This window comes from Thermobia domestica, chromosome 2 (genome assembly GCF_964235325.1).
Source record: "Thermobia domestica chromosome 2, izTheDome1.hap1.1, whole genome shotgun sequence".
Taxonomy (NCBI): Eukaryota; Metazoa; Arthropoda; class Insecta; order Zygentoma; family Lepismatidae; genus Thermobia; species Thermobia domestica.
Window position 1 is genome coordinate 270,297,118 of NC_137455.1, and position 20,816 is coordinate 270,317,933.

Here is a 20,816-nt window from a genome sequence, read left to right on the forward strand (position 1 = left end):
TGAACCACTGTGTTTTTAACACTCCTTAAAAGATTAGGGAAGGAGAACAATCAACAAACCATTGTTTTGCAATATATTATTTTTACTGAGAAGGCTTGTTGAGATATCGGTCAAATGGGAAAAATAGGAAAGGTTTCTTTTTCAACTTAGCATGACAGTGATGCTAACCAAGTTAAGTAGAAGTTCCGTCGTGCCGGTCTAAATTTTCCCCCATTCCATAAAATAATCCCACCCTCGGAAAATCGAGTTAAAAGAAAGAAAAAAAAAAAAAGAGTCTTTTGCCTTACACGAAGTTTCACTGTACCTTCATAAAAATACACCACTTTGTCATTCATCAAAGCATTTGGAGTTGTGTTGAATTATTTCAATACTTTTGTCCAGTACTTTTCTTTTTATTAAAAACGAATGACTAACTTAAGATTAACGTTAAATAAATAAGGACATGCGGATTGCCGACGCCGTAAACTGCCGTATACTATTATATTTGTGTACTACTTTTCGCTTCTCAGAATCTGGTCACTCTAACCTAGTATCGCATCAATATGCGAACTCATATAGTCCAGAATTTAACTTCGTTTTACTCCATAATTATTCACCCTACAGTGATAACTTATATTAGCGTTTTTGCTACTCTTACGCTGACATTTTATCTGATTCTGTTCATTTCTCTGTCCGGCATCTGCGGCAGTTAACACTAGAACGGCGGCTGGGTCATTTTTGACCCATTTCGAACTTTACGTTTTAATAACTTTTCTATTTTCTTACGAATCGGATCGAATTTTTGTGACTTTTACTCGTTCTCTTGAAGAAATATTTGTACTAAGTATCACTCTTATCCACACTTTGCCTTTCGAAATAACAAACAATTATACTAGAACGGCGGCGTGGGTCAATTTTGACCCAACTCTTTAGTTGCATTGTAGCAACACTGCTGGCTAGCGTCTTTATCTTGCGACCGTTCTTTCTCATAATACTCTCCCATTCCACCTCGTTTTCAAGACCAGATTCTCAGCAATTTTGTCAGTTTAGTTGGAGTTAGTAATATTTTAGAAAGTCTGTTGTATTTTCGGAATGATGTGCTATTTCAAACACTCATTATGAGCAAGAAACTGATGGCACTGGATGAAATACTTGCAAATTTCAATGATATAAGTGAGGCCGAGTCTGACGATGAATGCGTTGATATTTCTTCAGATGAAGAGTATCTGCCGAATAACAACGAATATGATGATTCGGATGAAATATTAAAAGAGGAAGAGATAAGCACAGAAAACCATACTTCTGCAAATAAGCGTCGTAAAATAGGTAAGACTATTATTATTATTATTATTATTATTATTATTATTATTATTATTATTATTATTATTATTAAACACAAATTATATGTCTTACATCGTAACAAAATATTCATAATAATTTCAATCATTTTAACAAAAGAAATTGCAAACAATTTTGCATGTTATTGTGAAAATATATAGCTATTTTTTTTTCTTTGGTATCACTATGTTGAAATGTTTCATGAGAAGACGTTTATAGCACAAATAAATAATAATAATAAATAAACCACAGCCATATTCGATCCACTATTGGATAAGGCCTCTCCCCGGAGGGAGGACTTGGTCTACTGCTCCCACTCTGACCAGACGGGTTGGGACAAGGTTCCTATATACCAGACGGGTTGGGAGAAGAAAGCCGAAGTTGTCACTGTGATCGCCACTATATGACCGCCCCGCTGGTCTAGTGATGAACGTGGCTGAGCACGGATTGAGGGATCCCGAGTTCAGTTTCCGGCGCTGCAAAGAATTCTTAGACTACTAGCCTGTGGGGTAACCAGAAATTTCGAAGCTACCGAAACCAAAATGTTTGGTGGTCTAAATGGGAGACAACTTACTTTCTCGTATGTTTCGATAAATTATATTTCAACCAAAGAAGTAGAATCTCTAACGGAGTTGTTCGAAAGAACAGGTAGTTTACCATTCTTTTCGTGTCAGAGTTTTCATGATTAGAATCTAGCATATCTTATTTTTTAAAACAATCACTCTATACTGACTTTTTCTGGTTTGAACTACTGCAAGTTTACGACTGTGTATGCTATTTTAGGTTATGTGTTTCCACAAATGCTAAATAGGGGGAAGAAAGTTATAGAAATGCATAGATGCGTATGACCCTTCTCCTTGTAGAGGAGTGACTTAACTTTGTTCTGTGTAAGACTGCAAGTTTAGATGTGTGTAGATTAGGTTAGTTTAGTTCAGTTAGGTCATGCGCTTGAACAAACTGTCTAAGAATAATAACTATGTAGGAATTAGAATGATATATAACATTATATAATAAACTGACATTGTATATAATACATTCAATAATATCATTCTAATAATATTATATTCATAGAAAATAGCATGTTGCTTAAAATTGTATTATTGGCAAAAAACACATTGATCAAGAAATATTAAGCTAGAGTTCAAAGAAGTTTTTTTGTTTTATTGAATGAAATTCACATTTTATTATGCAATAAATGTTAGTGGTTTAGAATACAAACATTTAATTAAAATGGAATGCATCATTTTTGATCCACTCCCGCCGTTCTAGGGAATATCAAAAACACCGCCGTTCTAGTGTTAACCGAACGATTCCCCGGTGCCTACTTTGCACTTTTACTAGATGTGAGTACAATTGGATGGTCTTAAGAGACGTGTTTTAGTGCTGTGTCTGCGTGATGTGAGACATAAAAAGTCGTAATGGACTCATGAGTTTTTGTTCTTACCACACCAGTGCACTGGTCATCATTTTCGAAGGAATCGCCTTCAACATTAGCACACAGTTCTTTAGTCTATGGTAATAACTATGGAAGCTTTAAATACAGCAGAATAACAGGTGTATTTTACTTGAAAATTTCGGAGCGCTCACCTCAGGTGCTAGGGGTCTGCTTCAATCCCAGACCATTCTTCTAATTGCAGAAGGCTAAAGAAAAAATATATTTATGATAACTATGTATTTAGCTTCACATTGTAAGAGTTAGAAGGATATTGCAGCAATTAGAATAATTCTCGAGCATTTTTTAGCGAGCAGGCATTTCATCCTTTAGTACATAATAGGTACTTACCAACGAACAGAGATTGTGTACCTCGAGACATATATCCAATAGTGGCCAATTGTTTTCTGCGATTAATTTATTTAATACAAAATGAACGTGAAAAGTACTATACAAAAATCCTAGTTTGCTTCCTCTTGCTCATTAGAATTGGAATTTTTGCTTTATAAAGTAATTTTTTAAATCAATAAACACAGTATGTATATAAAACACATACTATTGCAATTACATCAGATTACTTGCCGAAAGGGACATGCAATGAATATGGAGCTAAACATCTTCGTTTCAAAAGTAGATAGATAATTATATCCATGTAATCTTACAATTATTATTAACCTTATTCTTCCTTTTACATCTTCTATTGTAAATTTTGTTTCTTTAATACAACTAGTGCAAAATATTAGTGACTCAATTTCGATTTCTTTTAATAATTGTCCCTGTATTTCCGATACATATTTTTAAAAGTGACATGATAATCTCGTTCAAGCCAAGTGCTGTTAAAGAAAAATCAAACGTCTCAGCCGTTTTCTGTGATGATGGGACGAAAACAATAATTTAAATGTGGAAGTAAAAATATTGCATTAGCCCTTATCGCTTACAAACGGAATTTTCGAATTCACTGGAATACCCGTCAGATTATTGTTAATGTTGAGATTATATACCAAGATTCATCTGTCTAACTTGAGACGTTGCTGTGACCCTCTATTTTTGGCATAAATTTTAATTCCCCTTCCCTCTTTAGGATAGTCATTTTAATCAAAATGTCATATTAAAAAAGGCAGCTTGAGGTAGGTACCTACTACGCTTAAAAATTCATTTCAAACTGTTCAATTTGTTACACATAATATAACTGTAGAGTAGTTTGAAATGAATTCTATATATTATGTAGATATTCCAATTCACGGCCGTATTTATATATTGTGCACCCCTGTGGTGTAAATAATTTGCCGCCCTCGCACAAAATTTGCCCTCCCCCCGAAAACTACCGATATTAGAGTTAAATTCATAGTTTTGGGGGTCGCTGAGATGAATAGTGACAGTTTTAATCCAATTTAGTTTCAGGGTCATACTCCACTTCCCAGGGAGAGGCGAGATTTTACAAATAACCGAAAACGATGAATGTTAGTGTTGAATTCATAGTTTTCGAGATCTCTGAGTTTAACGGTATCAGTTTTCATGGTGTTCAAGTTCATCCTCACCCCATGGTAAGGAAAGCTATGGGGAGGATATTTTAAAAATAATCAGATAAGCTAGCTAGTTACTAAATACTATAATTAGAGCGAATTAAACACACTTAGTTTTAAATATTACTTTATTGTGAATCTTTAAAAAATCCAAAATTTTGCCGCCCACTAAATTCTGCCGCCCTGTGCTCGAGCACAGAATAGCACTTACCTAAATACACTCCTGTTCCAATTACAGCAAAAAGACCATGATATGTATTGCCACAATCTGATCTAAAAATTGTGAATCAATATTAAATGGATTCAAGTTCTCTCCTCAAGCTTCCTATACATTGAAATGATTAAAGTAATACATTGTCAAAAATTCATGGACCATTAAATTTAGTCTAAAAAATTAGATATTTTGTTTAAATATGCATTATTAAGTTCCTACCATTATATAGTATGGATTAAGATGCTAGTTTCAGAGTGACATTCGATTAGTAGGCAGGAATGGCCAAAAATACTGCAAAATAAATGTGATTTAAATCAATCAATTCTGATGTAATGTATTAAATATCTCTGTGTTACTAGCTGTAATGTTATGCCAATGTCTAACGTAAGTATCTTCACAAGAATGTGGTATACTGTCTCAATTTATGTTTCTCATTATATAAAACCTACACTTTTTTTAAATGACTTTGTGGTCTAATGTTAGAGAATTCTGAATTTGTTGTATTTTTATCTTTTGATTCATTTATATGTTCTTGCGTTGCATTTATTGCCAATTTTTATCTAAGAATTTGGGAGCCACGGTAGTTCAGTGGTAGATTGCTCACCTTTGGTGCGTGGGGTCCCTGGTTCGTTCTCATCTCGAGCCTAGTGTGCTTTATGGTGGACAAACACGCTTATTCATGAGTTTCCTCGGAGTTCTCCCATTTCCCTCTACTTGCTTCATTCCACTCTTTTATTCATGATCATGATCACCTCTTTAGCGCCGGTGCATAATCGTTGAACGTAGAACTAGAAATTTCACTTCAATTTATTTTATATTAGAATTTGATTATTATTTCGCTATATGTTGAATCAAGTCTTAAATGGAACTTTTGATTGTAGATAAGAAAGTGTAGTTACTCCTCCTTTGTAGTAAATTTGTGGGAAGAGATTAAGATGGCATATAACTTAACTTAATCGAAGTGCACAATTTCCAAATAACCGATGATTAGTACACTTTTGCGCAACTCCTGTTGAATAATTTAATCACTGGGAGGACAAATTCTGATATACAAGACCGAATAATTACTCAGTTTGCAGTTTCTTTCGTAGCCGCTATGTCCCATGAAGACGTAAAACTGAAATCATAGTCATGTATCGTAGAAGATACGAAGCCCTCAATAAGAATTTTAAAATGGAAGGACTTATGTTGTTCCAATTTCTTGTACTTTATAAACATTACTAGTTATATATAAGAATAAGAATTATTTATTGTGTACAGATAACAAGATGATGCGATCAGTAATGTCAAGCCTTAACGCAGTTATGTATCAATGGTAATTATATTTATAGTAAATTGTTAGTACCATTCCGGAAATAAAATGGATCTCAGGGAGGAAGGTATCATGTAAAAGATTATTAGCCAAGAAAGTATTAGTATGAGAAAGATTTAGAGGGGAAGAAAGGCAAGTGCATAAGGAATTGCAATAGGAACGTACAGTATGTATCACCTTACAAAATATTATGAATGTTACTAAAATAATCCAATTTGATAACGGCTTATAAAGCTAGGTGTGAGGGTAATGGGAGGATAACGAAGACGATCATGTTTATGTAAAAATTATGTCCTTCGGTGATTACAATGATCATTGGACACAGATAGATTGAAAAGGAGTGCATGAGTAATTGTAATGGAAGATTTAATACAGTGTGAGGTGAAAGATAGGGTAGTAGGCATATAGGAAAGTATGGCGTGAGTAAAAGAATTGTAAGCATAAGACCTGAATAAATTTGCTCATAGAATTCACTCGTAATAAGAAAATACTTTGTTACAGGAGTTTAAAAATGGAGTATAAAAATAAAGTCGGGAATTGGGGGTATTCAAGATCAGATCTGTAGCCAAATGACTTACATTCGGATACATGTCGCCGAATGAATAAATACAATTCATATATTTTCTTGAATAGTACTTCCTACCAAGAAGTCGGGTCGCGTGTTAATTTCATTTTATGATGTTGAGTGAAGAATGTTAGAAAATGCACTTAAAATATATATAAACCAACTTCGTCATGTAATTTTCACAAATTACTGTCATAGATAAACATTCTCCTTAAATCATTCCTTGTCACTACAAACAACAGGGTTACAAAGCAGTTATTGAAGAAAAGAAAGATCTATAAAAAGGACATACCAAAAGAAAGATGAGATATGTACTACAGAAAACTGAATAACGAATTGGGGTCGTGGTGGCTCACAAGTAAACCTTACGTTTGGGTGAATCGAGTTGCTGACTGAGACACATATGAGAAAGTAGTACTAAATGTGGTCAGTATTTCAGTGAAGTTGTACGTGCGAAGCTCCAGGGGTTTAGGAGATACAGCTACCAGAACATCACATGGAAGTACAGAATAGTCTTCATACAGTTGGAGGTAAAAGCTCTGTAAGACCTCTTGTAACGACAAAAGGTGAATAACAAATATATGGGTACATATTAGGACTAGAGGGAAGTCATATAGTAAGGGTATACCTGACGGCGGCCATCTTGAAATCCGCCATTTTGAATTAAGGTTAAGTTTTTAAAATAGGAATAGGGTCATGTGATACATGATTTAAGGCGCAAATTTAATCAGAAGAATAATGGTGACGTTAATTTTGATTTTCGCGCAATTGGTAAAAAGCTACATGGAAATTAAATATTGTTGCAGCATATGAATTAGTCCTTTACTCCACCTTGTAAATTTTGTGTTAATGATAATAATTAAATAAAAAGCAGGTGGATAAATATTAGGTCTATGGTAAGAGTTGCCTTGATGGCGGTCATATTCAAATCCGCCATTTTGAATCAGACAAAAGTTTTAAACAAAACGCATAACATTGATACCTTATTAATAGCAAATTTTACCATAAATCCAACGGTATAACCAATTTTGCTTTATCATTAACCAGCACAAAATTAAATGGATCGCTTCTTACGACCACTGCTTTCACGGAATTGTTAACGACAAATGTGTCAAGTATAACTCGATTGCCTTTGACAGGTGTGCTCACTGTGAGCAGAGCATTTGTGCAAGTCATGTACTCTTTTCTGAACTACATATTGATTGTACTAATTGAGGACTTTTCTGGAAGAAAGACCCAAGTTCAATTATGACAATTCGGCATTGGTCATTTTTCCTTAAATTAGCAACTTGTTTATGCGATAAGAAATGCTGGTTAAATGATAAAGCAAAAATTGTTATACCGTTGGATTTATGGTAAAATTTGCTATTAATAAGGTGTCAATGTTATGCGTTTTGTTTAAAACTTTTGTCTGATTCAAAATGCCGGATTTGAATATGGCCGCCATCAAGGCAACTCTTACCATAGACCTAATATTCATCCACCTGCTTTTTATTTAATTATTATCATTAACACAAAATTTACAAGGTGGGGTAAAGGACTAATTCATATGCTGCAACAATATTTAATTTCCATGTAGCTTTTTACCAATTGCGCGTAAATCAAAATTAACGTCACCATTGTTTTTCTGATTAAATTTGCGCCTTAAATCATGTATCACATGACCCTATTCCTATTTTAAAAACTTAACCTTAATTCAAAATGGCGGATTTCAAGATGGCCGCCGTCAGGTATACCCTTACTATATGACTTCCCTCTAGTCCTAATATGTACCCATATATTTGTTATTCACCTTTTGTCGTTACAAGAGGTCTTACAGAGCTTTTACCTCCAACTGTATGAAGACTATTCTGTACTTCCATGTGATGTTCTGGTAGCTGTATCTCCTAAACCCCTGGAGCTTCGCACGTACAACTTCACTGAAATACTGACCACATTTAGTACTACTTTCTCATATGTGTCTCAGTCAGCAACTCGATTCACCCAAACGTAAGGTTTACTTGTCAGTGGTAGAGCGTTCACCTCTGGTGCTTGGGGTCCCAGGTTCGATCCCAGCCTCCGACAAGTGAACTTTGTGGTGGACAAACACCATGTGCGTGGGTTTTCTCGGGGTTCTCTCGTTTCCTCCCACTTTCTTCATTCCACCATTACTCATCATCACCGTCTCCTTTAGCCTAACCGGCATAACCGTGGGACGTAAAACTCAAAAATTTCATTTCATTTTTTGAATAACGAATTACAGAGAGAGACGGGCAGAACCAAAGAAAAATTCTAAAAAGTTAATATAATATTAAATAGAATAATTTGAATTAATCTGAGGGAATGTACAGGGATGGGAGACCATGGAAATTCGGTGCAGCTTTGTCACCGGTGCACAAATGACAATGCTGCGCAATATAGTCTGTCTCTCTTTAGCATACATAGCCTTTTAGGATAACAGCACAGTAGTCCCAAAACGCATTGAACATCATCATCTCGGACGAGGAATGCTCTTTGCCATCTTTGGAGGTGGTGGGAGAGATTCCGAATGTTTACATTGTTTGCTCCTCTCTTTTATTTCTGGGTCGAAATAGTGAGTTTAACGTTCGTCCGTTTTGATGAGGCGGCTGGATAAGTCATCTTCACTGTTGCTCTATATTTGTTACATTGCCTCCAGAATTGTCTTTCCCTGCTGCACTTGAATGGGTGTCAGGAAACGAGGAACCCATTGAACCGACACTTTTGTCACGTGGAGTTCGTCGAACATGATCTTGTACATTGCTCTGCACTAATGCAAGCCTCTGTGGCTATTGTTTTAATGGTTATGCGCCTATTGGACAACACCAAAGCTTCCATTTACGTATCCTAATTCTGTGTGGTCACGTTGAAACAACCTTTTCCACTTTTTCACTGTTTCATATCTTGTTGAATTACCTCCGTACACAATTGTCATTTCACCGTGGATTTGCTTCGCTGATTTCCCTTCCAAATGCAGAAAGCAAATCACAACACGAGTTTCCACATTACTTAGCAGTGCAACCATCTTGTTTATTTACGCTACAGAAGCGGAACTAAAGCGGGAATCATATGCATGATCAATGGAAAGTCTCATTGCGCTTCCATTGCATACAAATGCTTTCAAATAATCATATTATTTCTTGCTAAAAGTACGAACTTTATGAATGCCCTTCGTATTGTTCCAAATCTTTAACGATATATATGTATGAAAGTGGGCAGCAAAATCCTTGGAAACAACAATAATACCATTAGCTATTGTTAAAAATTAAACTACATGTTTCATAAACTATCCTAATTATGTAAGGTTGGATTATTTTAACATTCTGATTTATGTCTACTTATAGATGCTGTGGGACACATATTCATAAGAAAAGTGGCTAACTTGTGCCTCCGTGTTTGTTACTTTAATTGAATATTTCCTTCTTCTCTGGGATCGTCAGCATCATTTTTATTACTGTATCACCAGATTCTTATTTTCATATTCTATTGTAAGTTTTGTTTCTTTAAAGTATAGTTAGTGCGACGTATTCAGTGACTCAATTTCGATTTTTGATTGCCCTTAATAATTGTCATATAATTGTCAATACATATCATCAACACTTGCTGATCCATTGCTATATTAAGGTCTTTCCAATACTTTTTGACAACCATCTATGTTGGGTAATTTGTTTCCTAGATATTTGCAGTAGTACCTAATTTGATTGCCCTTAGAATGCTGTCACTTCTTGTCACTTGTGGTATCCAGTAAAAAAATTACTTTTGTCTACCTTGTACAATTTGTTTCCTAAGGAAGTTATATCTATTTATCTACTCTCTCTCTCTCTCTCTCTCTCTCTCTATATATATATATATATATATATATATATATATATATATATATATATATATATATATATATATATATATATATATATATAGGTATATAAAAATATGTGAGCTCTCTCGTGGCTAAGCGGTTAGCGTACGCGCCTTTGGCACTGGAGACCCGGGTTCGATTCCCGGCGGGAGCTCATGTGGTTCGGATTCCACGTTAATCAGTAGGTCCACGTCTCATATAGCCTCCTTGCTGAACGGGACGCTAAACTAAAATCAAATCAAAAATGATATGTATGTATATATACAGAACCGGTTGTTAAAAAATTAGAATAACATCACTGGTTGCTAGTAAAGGGCAAGAAATCTTAAAAAATAAGTTACTACACGATTTTGAAATATATGTTTAAAATCATGTTTTAAACTGTTCAAAATGTTTAAAACATTTTTTTTTAGTGTTTGTTTTAAAACATGTTTAAAACATTTTAAACATTTTTTCATGTTTTAAATGTTTTGAAACATGTTTAAAACATTTTAAACATCTTTTTCATGTTTTAAACACGTTTTGTTCATTAAAAAAAAAAAAACTTTTTTTTTCACCCCTGTTTTGAACTGTCTTGTTTTAGTGTTTATGTAGAAATTGTAAGCAGAAATTGTCATTCATTTCCTGTACAAATTGGAAATGAATTTGTTGTTGTCTTCTGAAGGTTAAATCAAGAAAGTCCAATTTATTGGGTGATATCAATAAAAATAAGTAACTACTCCTGAGAAGTCCTGCTCGAGAATCGGAGTAACTACGCCTGGAGTAATCTCCTCCCTCAATTTCGTATCAATAAAACAAGCCACTACTCAGGTCTAGTCTGCTCCAGATTTATGAACGTTTACTCGCGCTTCCTCTGCACGTAGCACTGAGTCGTATCAATAAAAGAAGTGATTACTCATTTCTCCCATTCAAAGCGCAGTCATTTCGTTATTTTTAACCTATGGCGTAGTATCTTAAAAGCCATGAAACGGGCAAGTAGCAACGATAGCTTCAACCAAAGTGCATTTGTGGATATTTTAAAAGAGTTTCCAGTGGTACATTCAAAGTCACAGCTACCAGAAAGTAAACGAAGGAAAGCCGAAACTTTGAAGGTAATTACAGTGAAATGCAACGAAATATCAAATACATCTACGACTGAGACACAAATTCAAAAGAGAATCTTTAATATTCGAGCGAGAATAAAACAAAAATAAAAAAGAAGAAAAAATAAAAAAAGGAAAGAAGAAAGTAAAGCATGGGAATGAACCTATTTGAGCTGATGGATGTTGATTGGAATCCAGCAATATCAAGATTAACACGACAAGCACATATCACGTGTTGTCCAAGGTCTTTGTAGATTGTTTGGCTTTAAGAACGAAATCAGACACTTGGCTCCTTTGTTTTCTTTTTAAAAAAAGTCCAGCCACCCACGTCATAAATCACGTCCATCTGATTGCATTTTCCACTCCATACGTGTCCCCTTTCGCCTTGACATAAACAAAATACATTCTTATGTATACACCCTTTCTATCAACGTTGAGTTGATTATTAGTTTAACGTCCTTTTCAGTAGCGTGCCTATATGAGACAGAACCCACTGATTAACGTGGAATCCAAACCACATGAGCTCCTGCCGGGAATCGAACGTGGGTCTCCTATGCCAAAGGCATGTACGCTAACCGCTTAGCCACGAAATAGCTCTTCCTATTAACGTATTACTCTCCAAAATACTAGGTTTCTTTAATGCCACTTGTATATAGTCAAGTGCTCCGATAGCACCCGGAAATGTATATTGTTCTTGCCACTCTGCCTTTGCTGTTTGTATATTACGCACACTTCCGAAAACAATCCATTTTCAGGTAGTCATAGATAGTACTTTGAGCCACACCAGAATCCCCTGACATTCCGACCTGGAATCTCGGATCGCTCACGTAACGCAAGAAAACCAAGGGCACCGATTTCTCTGTAAATTTGGGGGGAGAGGGCATTCAGATGCAGAAGGTATATATATCGGGATTTTAAGACAAATTGCACTCTAATTATGCCAAATATTGTATATTCATAAATACAATAGGGGCCCACATGAGCTTTGGGGGGCCCGGGCCCTCACAGGATCGGCGCCCTTGAAGAAAACCCTTTTCATCATTACGTAGTCCACCACCCCGAATTTCGGTTGATTCTCCTTTAAAAATGTTGTGCTAATCACTACATTTTCTTTCATAAACTTATAATGCTTTTTGTAATCTCCATTTCCAACATTTCTATGCAGTTTATAAATTTTTCTACGTAGTAAAACAATCATATACTCTGCCATATTTCGCACGGAGTCACCTATTTAGCTTGCTCCACAAATTTGGAGAAGTTACTAGCATCACAGAGGAGTCTTTGATTTTTATTGATATCAAACGCGTAGTAGTTACTCGGCTCGAGAATAGAGGTGTGGTTACTTCAAAAGGGCGGGGCTTCTCCGAGGTCAGCCGAGACGACTAGTGCTCAGTTCTCTTTTTATTGATACCAATGCGAGTAACTACTTCAAAATTGGGCGTAATGAGTAACTTCTCCGTTTTATTGATATCACCCATTGTCTTTCTCGAAGTTAACTAAATTTAATTTTAGTATATCGACGGCGAAAGTGCAAAAGCTCGTAACTCATCAAAACTAAACTTTTCAGTAGAGCAATAAAACCGTTTTGTTTTTACCACAAGTAATGCGATACGAGGTTTTAAAAAATAGTTTTTCACGTTTCTTATTGGGTTTTCGTTTGCGTACTTTTGCACACATAAATTCAGGTGTGGGAAATTGAATGAAACCAAAATCTAAAATTCCATAAAGAGTGGAGATACGAGATTTTACACTTTGGCTGTCGATATATAGAATTCAGTTTCTGGAGCAAACTCTGTGGTTCGTTTTATTAACTATCATTGTGTCATCCGCATATCTGTAGTATTGGCACTTTTCTTTTTTCAAAATGTTGTATTCAACATGATTCATGATTATATTGGTCAATAAAAGAGATAACGAATTGACGCGTCTAGTTAATGATTTATTTGTATATCTTATCTTCAAACCTGAAGTAATAGGTGTTTAGACATGTCCAGGATTTTTATTATTTTGCTGATTCCCAAATCATTAAATTTATTCTGTTTTATCCAAAGTTCAGAACGTTCCAAAACCAAATTTATCAGAATAGAATTAATCAAGTCAGCTACTCCTATACAAACTATTTTAAAATTATTAACATTCCTTTAGGAGGCAAATAATTGTATTAAAAAAATAAATTGTTTTCAGTGATGTATTTAAACTTATCGATATTACTTACTACGTCCCTATTTAACCATTTCGCAAACAGATACGACGTGAGATTTTGTTTCCTCGATCGAAGAATATACAGGCGATGATAAAATTTTTAGGATTCTGTGGTGTGATGTCTTTATTTATCTAAAGATGTCCAACCATACTATTAAGGAGGTTAAAAATCATCAAAGAACAAAGCAACCTCAGTTAAATTTGGATGAAGTTAACGTTGACAAAAAATTGTGACTATTACTAATAGTTTCTCTCAAAAATGTAAGTTTAATCAAGTTTAGTCATCTTATTAATTCACACACCTAGGGGTACAATGGTCGCACTGATCATAGGGTTATAAAATAATAAAATCTACATTAGGTATATTCTGTGAAGTGATGAAGTTTGACAGTTGATAAACAAGTTTTATGTGTCTTCCTTTTTGGACTTTGTGATCCTTTTTCTTGCTATAGTAGAGTGGTAGGGTTATTGGTTAATGAGCATATCATGATTTACAGTTTATTTACTGTTTGTTACGGATAAATAAGCAACTGAGTTCAGTAAATTATTTAAGTTGTGCACTTAAAGCTGAGAGCAGCCGAGACCGAGGCTGAAAGCGGAATTAACTCTTGAAAAGATTTCACTTTGAATATAGTGGTATAGCGAAATGTAATAAAAACACTGGATTGCAGAACACGTTTTTAACTTTTAAGGAATCTCCATTTATCGCAGGTTCTTTCAATCATATAGAAACCACGTAATTCAGGATGTTCAAGTAATTAATTCCATCCTATGTAAGTAGGACCAATTGAGAAACATTGTTCCATGGACATCAAGTTCAATGGTTTGGAATACTTAAAAATGCAAATTTGACATCTATAGAAATGAAGTTGCTCTCAATACATTAAACATTACATATTGGTCAAGAGATGTTCAGTTCCAGTTAGTACAATTTTTAAGTACCCCTTTATGGTTACACTTTTTTCTTTTCTTTCTTTTTTTTTAATTTTATTCGTTTATTTATCATTCATTTATTTGTGTGTATATGTTTCCATTCTATTATTGTCAGAACTGTGTTTGAAATATATTGACTAGTAGATACATCAATAATTAATGCCCATTTCTTTAACATGTTTGTATATAGATTACTCTATCTTTTAACATATTAAAGAAACAGGGTGTAATATAGATTGGGAAGGGGTACAAGGTCTAGAAAAAGAGAATAGAACAACGATAAGAAAATGGAAAGAAACGTGTAGGATTAAAAAAGAAAGACGTGGAAGATTAATGAACTAGACAAATGGACTTCTAATACATGAATTATAGAATAGATTGTTAGAACGAATTGAAGGATAAAAATCAGGGATATGAGAAACTATTAAGAGAGGCAATAGAAATAAAATTATATAATAGAACATTGATTACAGAAAAAAAAAATTAAATTAACTGATGTTTTGAATGATTAATTAAGATAATAAAAATAAAAGAGAAAAGTGGAAATAATAATGATTAAGAAGCAGTTCCATTAAAAATTTAAAATGAAACCGTAATTTATAACAATACCTGATTGTTTAAAATTAAAAATTATAAAATGTAACAATTAGAATTATAAAGCAATAATAATTTAATGTTATGAAAGTATCTTTTCCAAGTAACGTCTGATGAAAATAACGTTAAATTATTGAAACTGTTACACCTTATTTTAATTTCAATAAATAAGTATATACTCTGGTCAGAAAGGTATTAATTATTGATGTAATAATTCCATAATCCAGATAGATGGGACTTACAGTAAACGCACTTGCTTTTTAGATGCATGTAGATCTGTGTCTGAAATATATTAACTAGTAGATTATCTTGTTTTTTGGAAGCATGTAAGTAAGACTTTATCTTATTTAGGTTCTATTAAAAATAAGGTGAAAAAATCCTTGCAAGAAAACAGTTGATTTGAGTAAAATCAATGTAAAATGAATACTGATAGTTGTAGAATGCTCTCCATGATTACGGTAGACACAAAATTTAAGTTTAATAGCTCCTTAATAGAAAAAAATGTAAACTAAAGTTTAATTACTTTTTCTTATATAATTTTCATTCATTGTAGGTATATAATTGTATGTTCAAGAATGTTGATGAAAGCTCTTGGCTTGATAGATGATATTAAAACAGTTAAAACTGAAGAAGCACATAAAGGAAATGTAAAGAAGGAGAACATGTTGGAAATAGCTGAGGATGTAAAGGAAACATTTCAAGAAAGTGTGAAGAAGGAGAATATTATGTTGCAAATAGTTGATCCACTACTTAAGGAAGAGAAAAATTGTAAATGTGAATACAAACATTCGTCTCAATTGGTTTCTGAACGCCCCAGTAGAGTTTACCCAGATCTTGCTGTAGAGCATTTCTCAGATGAATTTAAACAGCCCATTGTAGAGAAGCTATATCCTTCTAGCTCTAATAATGAACTACAGAGAACGAAAGAAGAAGACGATGAGTCCTGTTCCGAATCGACGTCAACGTTTGGTGGTTTTCAGAGTGGAGATCACGGTTTAGTAGAAGATTTCCGTGAAGAATGTTCTGAATATAATTCACGTGAGAAGATTGAACTTTTGAAAGAAATGGAATCAGCAAATGAAAGGTGTGTATTTTCTTTTAGTTTTGTTAGTGTCAAGATTATTATCAACTAGAATTTCTGTAAGTGATACGACTAACCTGACACTTGCCCAATGTATTTATCTCAACGAGATTATTTCGAGAGCTGCCGTGGGGGTTACAGAGAACTAGTGCATTGACAGATCTCGAAATGAACTCGCTGGGGAAAAGTACATTATCACTCTTAAGAGTAGTTGTATCATTTAGTTAAAGAAGAAGAAAAAAAAATGTGCCCTACAGTTTCTATATTTCTTAGAATGACTAAGTATCTCTGTTCTAAACTATACGTTGATTTTGAATTAAGAAACCATGACTTTCGAATAACTATGAACTCAGTCTATCGGCGTAAAAGGATTAATAAATATATATAGTCTTTTAAAAAGTGAATAAAAACTTTAAAACTTCTCTTACACATTTTAGACTTTCCCATCACAATGTGCATTTTATATTTAGGGGATATATAGTACTCATATAACATTATCGCAATATATAAGATACTTACAAGGTAATAATGAACAAAAATACTTAGAAGTAACTAATTTAACACGCCTAGTTCTCAAGACTGAACGCTTTGTCCTCAGCGTACAGGAAAGAGTGAAGGAAAAAGATTATTAATTAAAAATTTTCGTTCCTATATTGCAGTGGGCCTGGAAAGGGGGAGGGAGGGAGCAAAAAATCACTGCGAATAAAGCTATAGATATAACAGGTGTAATATAAAACAATCGAAAAATGGAAATAATGAGGTTCTAGGATGAAAGGTTGGTAAAGAGTGTGGAGACCTATAAGTGAAGGAAGTTGGGGAAAATAAGATAAAAATAAATGATATGCTCTTTATTCGGAGAGATAAATATATACAGTCTTAATTTTTTGTGCTCAGCTTATCTCAATCTTCAAGAAATATGCGAGAGGCAAGCGTTTCAACTTGTAGAGAAACTCATAGCTGAGAGATGCGATGGTGTCATAGGCAGGGCGTAAGGAATGCGCCACAAAGAATTTCTCAAGGGATGACAGGATTACCGGAATCTGTGGGAACGAAAAGTGGCATACATTGTGAGGGCTACATGATAAGTTTACACAGAATCCAATAAACATCTAGTAATGCATGTGCATCATGTAACCACTGGGCATGATCAATAGTGCTGGCACAGGGGCAAACGCACTCCCTCCCCCCCTCCGTTCTAGAAACGTTTGACCCCGAGCTGGGATGATAGTATATTGTAGTATACTGTACACGCGAACAGTGCTAACCTCCTCCGTAACTCATCGTTTTTACACAATACACATGTAGTACTGTACAGCGAGAGTCGAAAGAAATAGAAGGAAAAAAGAAACAACGAAGAGACGCGAGAGAGAAAACGATTTGTATTCTTCCTCGTACTTTCTCTCTCTTCTTGCCATACCTTCAGTAGACTCACCTTGTTCTTGTGTATGTGATGCCAGCGTACACATAACGAACTCTTCACCTGTCCTTCAGGAGGAGGCATGCCAAGCAGCAATTCCAAACATATGGTGAGCAGGCGATGAAACGTTATCCAATATGTTAACTGTGCCCAAGTACCCTGACATCGTTCCTAACGATACATCACATACACTGTTTTCGCAGTTCATTCAGACATCCCAGTACAATGTTTGAATGGCGGAGTAGATCTTTATCCAGTATACTAATACGGTCCTGATTTACAGTGAGTGTGGACGCAATAAGCGAGCTGCTGTTACCTTCTATACGGAATGCTTTCCCGATCGTTGTAAGCATCAAATGTTCTAGAGAATTAAACATCGAATTCTGAAAACCAATACATTTGTGGTCAATAGGAGTAGACAGCTTTTGTAGGAGGACGCGTCATAGAGCTGCATTTGAAGGAACCGTGCTGGAGCATGTGGAGGATATTCCTTTGACAAATACTCGAACTATTGCTTCTAATGTGGGTATAGATCACATAAATGTCTGATGGGTTTTTTACAAACAGTAACCCCATTACCATTTACAGAGGGCATAGAATATGGAACCCGCGATTTTACACCAGCACGTGTGGAAGACAAGTGCTTTTTACGGTTTCATGGTCATTCCGGCGAGAATGCGTGTTTACCAGTCGTAACAACCGTTTGGGATTAAGAAAAGCCTGATTTACTTCTTTTTGTGGATACAACTACTGGTTTGCAGTCAATATCAAAGCCGGCTTTCACCCTATGTCAACAGTTCCTGCATATTTCTACTTCCTACAATATATTATCCAATTTTTGGAGCATGTGTCGCTGATTACCTGCAACCGTATATTGTTCTTGCATGATGGAACTCCTGCACTTTTTTTTTTTTTTTTTTTTTTTTTTTTGTGCGGTACGCAACAACCTGGATCGCACATTTAAAGGAAGATTGATTGTACGTGGTGCCCTGTAGTATGCCTGCCTCGTCCACTTGACCTGTCTTCGCTGGACATCATCATTTTGTGGAACCGACTGAAATGTCTTGTGTACGCGAAAACTAAGAGCAACTCCGTACTGTGGAAGAGTTACTCCTACGCAAAAAAAAAAAAAAAAAGCGTGTATACTCTAACTCACGATTTTCCGCAATTATTTCATTTTTCTTACGTTTATGGGTAAAATTAAGTTATTAGTAAGTGGAGATAATAGCAATCCATCTAAGGAGATATTTCCAAAAAAATATAATGAAATAATACAAATATAAACAAAAAATAAAATTATGCTCGGTTTTGTGTATACATGCAATCATGATTTCGAGAGATTTTTGCAGTAGCAGAGCACGATTGCGCAGGGAATTTCACAATTGCAGTCGGGGAGTGAATCAAGGAACTGGAAAGTGGAGTAAAATATTGCTTTTATTGGTTAAAAGCTAGTGTCTAGATTGTCTGCCAAATATAAATTAGCTCCTGTAACCAAGATGTCGTACGGAAATATAGAAACAAACAGGAAAACTCTTGTCTTGAAGTTGGAAGTGACATGAATGTGAACTATGAGCAAGTGAAGTGAATGTGAACTATGAGCAAGTGAAGTGAATGTGAACTATGAGCAAAAGCGTCTGAATGATTTCTGAGACTGTCGTCGAAAAAGTCGCCCTCAGAAATAAACTATCACTCAGGACAAACGAGTTATGCTATGTTGTTAGTGTTTTCATAAAAAAAAGTTGTTTATGAAATATGAACAAAATCGTCTGAGTCCTTCTTGAAAAAATCGCAGGATAAAACTTACTCCCAAAAGTGATATACCACTTCTAGATTTTCAGGATGATGGAATTATATCATATCATTATGTTACTTGTGTAACATTTATTTATGAAATATGAACAACAAACATCACCTGAGTTGTTTCTGCGAAGATCATCGGGAAAAACACCCCCAAATGTAAAATATTCTTTATCTGTAATTTTGAGGATAAACGATTTATGCCATGTGGTAAACTATTTATGAAATCTGGACCAAGTAGCTCGAGTCATTTTTAAGCAAATCGTCGGGGAAAAAATTCACTGTTAAAGTAAACCACCTCTCTCGGATTTTTCTTTTCGGGACAAGCGAGTTATACCATATTGTAAGATTACTACTGAAATATTTATTACTGAAATTAAAAGAAATTCGTCTCAGTTATTACTAGAGACCGGATGTTAGGCAAAATGCCTATTCTTTAATCTTAAAAATATGATCAAAAATAACGTTTTAAAGTTTATGTCAGGGGTTATAGTTCCATTTAAGCCAATTTTATTTTGCCTATTTTACCTATTTCGCCCCTTCCTGCCTAATAATTGCTTTAGTGCCTATTCTATGCATTTTCTTCAAAATAAAACTTTATTGGAAAAATATATAATTTAGTATTTCAAGACAGAATTCTGCCTCTTCCAAGAAATATGTGTTCTTCGTAGCGATAAGATGCCGTAAAACTTTGGGCTTTATGTGTGGTGATAAAGTGCTGTAAAACTTCGGATTATTAAGTGTAGTGATAAAATGCTGTATAAATGTATTTACCAAATATACATGGAATACATGTCAATTCATTTTTATATATACAGTAAAAGAAGGTATTAAAAACAGTTATGTTTCTATATCCTTGGAACATTATCTATGACGAATTTATTTTTAATTGTATTCAGTATTTATTTTCATTATTTCGAGTTACATTTTAGTGCCTATTTTTTAAATTTTAAGTACATTTTTGCCTGCCTGTTTTCCAGGTGTTTAATGCCTAAACATCGGGTATCTAGTTCACTAAGAAAATTGTAAATTAAAAAAAAATCACCCCTTGAGAAAAACACTCCTGGATGTTTTCAGGACAAGCGAGTTATGGAGTATAATTGGTTATTAATGAAACATTTCTTTACGAGATATGAACAAAATCGCCTAAGGCGTTATTGGGAAAAGCGTAGGGGAAAACCTCACTCTTAAGAGTAAACTACCCCTTCTGAATGTTTACATGACGAACGAGTTATGCTATATTGTTAGGTTATTAATGACACGTTTATTTATGAAATGTGATTGAGAAAATTGTTAAAAAACGCATCATACACTTAACTACACTTTTTGTATTTTTTACAGAAATGGTTCATACTATGGTGGAGGGTTGTTAATAAAAAATATATTTGTAAAAAATAAAGAAAATCGTTACAGCTGTTTTTGAGAAAATTTAATTATTTTAAATTTTTATCATTCAGTAAAGTACCTTTATTTTTAGGTGTCGGAGGATATAGA

General features: G+C 34.4%; 1 protein-coding gene across 8 annotated transcripts in view; it reads left to right on the plus strand.

The window, feature by feature from the left end:
- The window catches only part of LOC145678494 (uncharacterized), a 60,109-nt gene that overhangs the window by 7,059 nt on the left and 32,234 nt on the right, over positions 1 to 20,816 (plus strand). For 7 of the 8 annotated variants that reach the window (XM_081748705.1, XM_081748699.1, XM_081748704.1 and 4 more), the window contains exon 2: positions 15,581 to 16,111. In XM_081748705.1, the coding sequence (XP_081604831.1) occupies positions 15,581 to 16,111 (531 nt within the window). Of the gene's footprint in view, positions 1 to 9,704; positions 9,849 to 15,580; positions 16,112 to 20,816 lie in introns of all 8 variants that reach the window. The other variant, XM_081748701.1, reaches the window with a different exon arrangement.